General features: G+C 37.2%; 1 protein-coding gene across 1 annotated transcript in view; it reads right to left on the bottom strand.

Moving 5' to 3' along the window:
• LOC107048705 (solute carrier family 22 member 3) overlaps positions 1 to 6,316 on the bottom strand; it is an 11,582-nt gene extending 5,266 nt beyond the window's left edge. Inside the window, exons 1-6 of the mRNA XM_015272034.1 lie at positions 6,054 to 6,316; positions 4,991 to 5,183; positions 4,636 to 4,894; positions 2,751 to 2,943; positions 2,358 to 2,463; positions 921 to 1,024 (exon numbers count right to left, since the gene is read on the bottom strand). Coding sequence (XP_015127520.1) covers positions 921 to 1,024; positions 2,358 to 2,463; positions 2,751 to 2,943; positions 4,636 to 4,894; positions 4,991 to 5,183; positions 6,054 to 6,316 — 1,118 coding nt within the window. The remainder of the gene's footprint in view (positions 1 to 920; positions 1,025 to 2,357; positions 2,464 to 2,750; positions 2,944 to 4,635; positions 4,895 to 4,990; positions 5,184 to 6,053) is intronic.
• Between the last annotated feature and the right edge of the window lie 1,357 nt (positions 6,317 to 7,673).

Below are 7,673 nucleotides of genomic sequence, written 5' to 3'. Positions count from 1 at the left end.
TGTTCTATAGAAGTGCGAATGCGGTACAGTGTAGAATCCACAGCCGCATGCATAGGGTTGGATAGAGTGCCGAACGGGACCCGAAAAAGGGGGGACTCCAAGGCCGTAAAAAAAAAAAAAAAACAAGTGTGCCCTTAGGGAATTTCACGCACGAAAAAATTTAATAGAAGAACCTATCGAATTCGTTAGAAAATTCTATTGTATTTCTATTAAGCTTTCTATTAGTTTTTGGCCGATTCTATTGACATGTTCAATAGAAAATATTCAATAGAAAAAATCAACAGAATTCGGTTTTTCTATATAACTTATCCTTTTCATATATTTTCTATAGAATTTGCTCGACTCAAATTTTTCAAGTTTTTTTCATTGTATTTTTCTTTTCTTCTCATCATGAAAATCAAACGAAAAAACTTGGAAAATTTGAGCCGAGGAAATTCTATAGAAAATGTCTCAATAGAATAAGTTATATAGAAAAATTGAATTCTATTGACTTTTTCTACTGAATGTTTTCTATTGGACATTTCAATAGAATCGGCCAAAAACTAATAGAACAGTTCAATAGAAATTCAATAGAATTTTCTAACGAATTCCATAGGCTTTTCTATTAAATTTTTTCGTCCGTGTTGATATGCCAGGATATAATCAAATGCTTTCAATTCAATTAAAGGTTGAATATTTAAGATGATTGCCAGCAATTTTTATGAGGTTGTTCTGAATTTTGGTCCTTGAACTTTGATTAGGTGAAAATTAATGAAAAGAAAAGAAAAAACATAATCATCGCCTCTTTTAAATGAATCATGAAGAATGAAACATCAGGCTTTCGTATGACCTTAAAGAAAAAGTGATACGAAACAGAAATAATATCAGCATGGAACTGAACCATGTTGAATTTATCCTCATTCCTAAAAGTCTCAACTTACCAAAAGGCAGTTATCAGTATTGTCATCCTGGCGAGACGTGGAGTCTTGAAGAGGTCAAGCATTGTTGCTGATTCACTTCGTTTACTCGCATTACTTGCATTTCGCTGAAAATTATGATTTGAAAAACTCAGAAAGTCAGGACTAGACAATGATTTTCGAAACAAAAATAACTTATGAATCTCAAAACATGCCAATTGAGGGGACATATCACCTGTCCATTCAATGGAAAAATACGAAATAAAAGTCTTTCACACTTGATTCGAGAATCGCTTCACGCATGAAAAGATTTAATTCAAAACGTAACGAATTCGCTAGAAAATTCTATTGAAATTCTATAGGAATGCTGTGGGATTTCTCTAGTATTTCTACTGGAATTTTATTGAAAAATTCTACTTGTTTTTTGCGCTGATTCTATTGCATATTTCATAGGAAAAAGTCAATATGTTTTGAATTTCTGTTAGAATTTTTCTCTTGAGATTTTTTCTAGTAGAATTATTGGGCAGAAATTTTCCAAGTTTTTTCCGCAGCATTTTATTTTGTTTTGCATTACAGAATCCGAGTGGGAAAAACTTAGAAAAATTGATGCCCAAGCATTCTTATAGAAAAAATCTCAAGAGAAAAATTCAAACAGAAATTCGAAATCTATTGACCTTTTCTTGGTGACACGTCTGTTTATCACAGCGTCATTTCAACACAACACGTCAATTTATCATTATTCTTTTCGCGTTTTGTTATTCTATCAATTTATTATTTTGACATTTTTTCATTTCAGCATACTTTATTTGAACACATTTGTGTATGACATCGAGTTTTACATTCGATTATTTGCATCAATTTAAATGAATTTATTTGTATAATTCGCGGTCGGTATAATCTTTATTCGACTTGTTAACTGTCTTTTTCCGCTTTGACTCAATACGAAATGTAGCGACATGGTGATGCCTGGGATCACGTTTATGGTTTTTGCCGTACGTATTATACTCTAATAGCTGTACGATTGGCTCGAATTTCTTTGAAATATTTATTTTGGTTTCAATATATAGATTTTCCTGATGTGTTAGTTTTTATTTACATGGACAGAATACGTGGTTGTGTTGATGTTTGAATTGTTGATAATTAGATGTGTTAAAATAGTGTACGGATGAGTTTGCTTGTGTTGCGTGTGAATGTGTTGAATTTGTTGTTTTATTTATCATGGCTTCCGGAAGGATGTCGCGTCTAGATTCAGTTTCTTGCCGACGTTTCGCAAACATTTCAGCCTGCATCATCAGGGCTAGGTCGCTCCGATACTGGAGCTCCCCGTTGAATTAACGTGTATAGATAACGTGTATAATAGACATGGAGCTTTCCTATAGAATTTCAATAGAATTTTCTAACCAATTCGTTAGGTTTGCTATTGCATTTTTTCAAACGTGTTACTACGTGATTCTACCTTACCACGTAAGTCTCGTAGATTCGAGGATCTGGAGTTTTCCCATTTGCTTTCGCTATTTTCTTGAGGTTTTCCACCACTTTGTCCCATTTACCATGAGATGCATACCATCTACAAAAAATGACAATAAAAAATAGTATTCATTACATTGCGATGATCTCACATAAAGCGAAAAAAAAATTTAGCCTAGTTACTCTTCCACAATGTTTTAAGCCTATAAACGTGAAAGGAAAATTCGAAATTCTGTTTCCCAATATTTTCCCAAGCGAAACTGAACCATTTCTATTTGATTCGAACAGGGAATTGGGTTTGGAAACGCGAGTAAATAAATACAGTACACCAATATTTACTTTTACCTACTGTGCGGTGAGTGGAAAGAATTGCAAATATCAACTTACCGTGCACTTTCGGGTAAAATCCAGGGTGTGAGTAGACCGATTGCCATGGGAATAGCAACGACGTACGCCAAGTGTCTCCAATTGGCGATGTAGTAAGCGAACCACGGCAAAAGTGTACTGCCGAGTGCAAAGTGGATACCAAAGGCTATGTTGAATACTAGAGTGCGACGATGGACTCCCATGTACTCAACGACTGCAATGAATATTCAATTGAAATTTCATAAACATTTAGGTGTGCTCTCAAAATTTTAAAAATGCAACTCGTTTTGAATTTTGTTCTGATTTCAAGAAATAATCCCCAAAAATTTACTGGGGAATTTTTGTAATCCTCATTCAAATGATTGAGATGACGAAAAAAAATCAAATAAAAAAACGATTTTCTAAACTCATTCTGACGACTTTGTTGTGCTTCAAAAAGTGGAGTACCGTAGGTGACACATATTTCAGAATCAAAACCTAAAATTAAGAAATATAAATAAGAATCAGAATGCACATGCATTAAAAGACACGTATATTTGCAATAAAAAGTAAGCTAGGGGTTCATTCATATGGGCTTATCATAACACCATGCCGATATAAGACAATGGCCGAGACGTGCGAGCCTCTCGAAGAAATAAATACTCGAAAGATGGTTGTCTGGGCCACCCAGGCAGGAATCGCCGAGTTTCGACAACCGTCCCAAGCTTGGCTCAACCTCGACTTGCCGAGTGTTGGTAAACAAGCTTGGACCATAATTTTGTCAGGGTCGGGCCAAAGATGGACGAAGACTGTCCGCCAATGCTTGGTCAACGAGGGACGACCAACCTTTGCCCAAGCTTGGTAGCCAATGAGTAGCCAGAATCGACAGACGTTCATTGGCGGCCGTTCCTGGTCCAAGCTCGACCGACCCGTCTTCGGCCTAGCATCGCGTAGGGCGTTCTCGATCCAATCGTACATTTCGCTACTAGGGCGCAGGAAAAATTTTCTGGCGAATATGAGTCGCGCCTTCGGCTCCTGCTGCAAATCACATGAGTCAGAAAATTTTTCTGTGCCCGTGTGTCGAACAATATTTTTTATGTCATTAGGCTCGATAAAACGCGATTCTAACCTCGCTTCACTCGGTTAGATCGCGGTTTTCAGGCCCAACGACATAAAATATCGTCTGTCACACGGCAATAAAAGCATTATCTGGCGAATGTGGGTTTATAATACTTTTATCGCCTGATGACATAATATACTATTGTCACGAGAGTCGTAGGCAGTGTTTTAAACAGGTGTGCCTGCGGCACACGTGCCTAAAACGCTGCCTTACAACCAGAGTGACAAAATAGTACATTAGAGTACAAGGGCAGAAATTTCGTTTTCAACGAATGTGTAGTTTACAGGCTGAGCCGAAGGCGAGGTCTGTACACACATTCGTTGAAAACAAAATTTATTACCGAGTGCTCTATAATATTTTATGTCAAGTTAGAAGTTGAGTTTTGTGCAGGCTGCGCGAAGCGCAGCGTGCGATAAACTCGACTTATTGCACGGCGCGACATAAACGAATTTTCGTCATTCCGACCGCGTTCTTAAATTGTTGCCTACGCCCGTTATGGCGAAAAATACCATTCGATATACGAGGGTTGCAATCATATCAGCTAGAAAATTTTTTTCCAGCCTAATGACGGAACATACTATTTTTTAACAAGAGACGAATCTAAAGACAATCACTCTAGTCAGGAAAGTTCCACATAATAATCGAAAAACGAATGTTAAAATCATCACAAAAAGAATCATTTTATGGACTCTTTTCTGGCCCTAACTTCACATGTGATTACCTAGATCATAAAAAGTAATTTTACTCACCCCTGTACAAAAAAATATTATGTTCTGTACCTTAAAAATGAGTTTTGAAAAGACTTACTTAAAATTAGTGGAATGTTGATGCAATTATCGTAAGCGAATCCTGTGATGAATCGGCAGAGAGCAAATGTGGCGAAACTGTCAGCCCAAGCTGTGGCGATGGTCCCTATAAGGCTGATGATATTGCACAGAACAAGAGCTGGTACTCGACCTCGATGATCGGCGAGCCATCCAAACAAAAAACCGCCTAGTATCGATCCGAGGAAAAAGATCGCCTGGGTGGTAGATATCATGTACTCCTTGTCGCATACCCAATCTAGCTGATCGACAAGGGTCACGAAACAGTCAATTCGATTCTCTTAGGATTAATATTATGGTTTTGAAATTTTGAATTGATGAATTCAAAACGAACGCACCTCGCTGCTAATACTGTCGTAAGGTACCACAGACTTGTTGTACTCCCAGTGATCGCAGGGTACTGTTTTATTTGTCTGCCACGCTTCGATATTGAATTTTTTTACTTTCAGAAGATCACTAAAGTTCAAATCCTTGCGATTGCATTTGTCGTAGTAAGGGTATTTATCTGATGATGGAATTGATGCTCTCACGCTGAATAGAATGAAGAAACGAAATCAGTGAAGAAAGAATTGAATTCATTATCTATTGATCAGTGTCAGTTGTTCTTGCTCAGGGTTCAATCTCGGTTTGGGGTGATATTTTTCGCAAAAATATATCTCATGTATTTCGACCGCTAAACAGTTATTGGTTGACAGTTGATACTCGATCGAAATCGAAGTGAATCGACTCACAGAATCTGTTTAACCCTTCACGGATGGGGCCCTTCTGTTACCAAGCGTAGTGTGTACTCAATACGACTCGAATCCGATTATTTTTAATGAAGGCCCAATTATGAAACCAGTATCTAATTGAAGCTACAGTATTAAAGTTGAAGTGTATCCCTGACAGATCGATCGATGGCCACTCATCGACGGTAGCTCAACACGAGATCGACTTGTTCTCTCGGTCGATAGTCGTTCGATTGTTGGTCGATCGACGGTGGATCAATCGAACTGTAATCGACTAGCACTCAACTTGCGTGAACAACTCGAACCCCCTATCGAGTGATCCATCAGGGATGTCTGCATTCGTAACCTTATTGAGACCAGGATGAAGCAATGCTTCAGAGTGACCCTAACCTCAATTTGCGAACTAAAATTGTAGAGTAGCCCATGGTTTAATCAGCAGCAGATATAATTATCGTCTTACAAAAAGTCCAATGAGAAAAACGATAATTAGACTTCAGACAGTAATTAAATGCATTGTTTTCTCGCAATTTGAGGTTGTGATTTTGACAACGTGACCTTCCGACTGTATCGAGTCTTCAAGTACAGTCGAACTAAACAATCTTAACCTTTGGCCTTCGACTGTACCAAGTCTTCAAGTACAGTCGAACTAAGAATCTTAACGTATCGTTATTACCGTTCGTCCATTGTCAAGTTGAGATCCTGCAGTTCAGCGACACGGCACCAGTGCTCCTGGGGTACCAGAGTGAAGAAGAATGTCGAGAAGTAGAGATTAGCATAGGACAGACTATACGGAAATATCGCGAGGAGTAAATACCACTGATATTTCCCGAAGTCTCCGACGTGAGGCAAGATATCGTCAATCGATTCCAATTTTTGTCTCAGTGCCGTTCTCTCACTGGGTTCTAATTCCGTACTTATTTTGAATTCTTCCTTCATTTTTCAGAGCGTATTCAGGCGGTTCTCAGTAATTCAATTCTGTCATCTGTAAAAAAAAGTATAAAAAAAGTATATCAAATAGAAAAAAAAAGTATATCAAAAGTATATCAAATATAAAAAATGAACCAATGACCCACGTCCAGTAGTCACGGTTGTTAAATCGTATATTTCGGCTTGAAGACTAGGCAGTCGGGGTTCAAACCCCAACCCGGATAGAATTTTCAACTTCTCGCAGAGGTTAGAACCCGAGTGGAAATTTTAGTCAAATCTTGATCAGACACTGATCAAGTTATCATATCAGATTCTGATCAGGTATGTAACGCTATGATTTTGGATTTTCCACTAGGGTTTCACCGTTTACCATCATTAGGCATTAATTAAATTCTAATTTTGTGAGAAAAACAATAGTAACTTCCTAGCCGGGAATCGAACCCGGAACCTCCCAATGTCGGGTCGGGTGCTCTTACTTTTTTTTTTAATTAACAATGTTTTTATTCAGTCAACAGAATTATTTACATATATGGCATATTCTCCCAATTATCGTCCAATGTTTCGGCTTTGGTTTTGGGATTGACTTTCAATTTTCACAATTTGTTATGTATGTCAAAAGAAACTCAACCCTAAATTTTCACTCCGATATCTCAATTAATAACCGAGCAAATGCATGTTGAAATTTTTCTCTTTTTTTTTCAATCAATTTTCACGGCAACAGTTTTCATTCCATGAATAAATGTCACAAGTAACTTTTCTTCGAAAATTGTCTGAAGTTTCAGGAAAAAAATTTCCGTTCCCGTTCTAGTCTTTTTCGGCCACAAAAAATCGATTTTTTGACAAGATTCAGTGGTTTTTTGGTCATCCACCATCTTGAAAAGAAATTTTTTTTTCTTCGGAAAGTGTATACTTTTTGGAGTATCTCCACAAATTTTCAAATTGGGATTCTTGATAGAAGCTGAATAAACGTATGAAAACGAAAAANTGTTCTATAGAAGTGCGAATGCGGTACAGTGTAGAATCCACAGCCGCATGCATAGGGTTGGATAGAGTGCCGAACGGGACCCGAAAAAGGGGGGACTCCAAGGCCGTAAAAAAAAAAAAAAACAAGTGTGCCCTTAGGGAATTTCACGCACGAAAAAATTTAATAGAAGAACCTATCGAATTCGTTAGAAAATTCTATTGTATTTCTATTAAGCTTTCTATTAGTTTTTGGCCGATTCTATTGACATGTTCAATAGAAAATATTCAATAGAAAAAATCAACAGAATTCGGTTTTTCTATATAACTTATCCTTTTCATATATTTTCTATAGAATTTGCTCGACTCAAATTTTTCAAGTTTTTTTCATTGTATTTTTCTTTTC

Source organism: Diachasma alloeum, unplaced genomic scaffold (assembly GCF_001412515.2).
Source record: "Diachasma alloeum isolate Michigan unplaced genomic scaffold, Dall2.0 Dall_scaffold_00196, whole genome shotgun sequence".
Taxonomy (NCBI): Eukaryota; Metazoa; Arthropoda; class Insecta; order Hymenoptera; family Braconidae; genus Diachasma; species Diachasma alloeum.
This window is presented reverse-complemented; position numbering and strand designations above follow the sequence as displayed.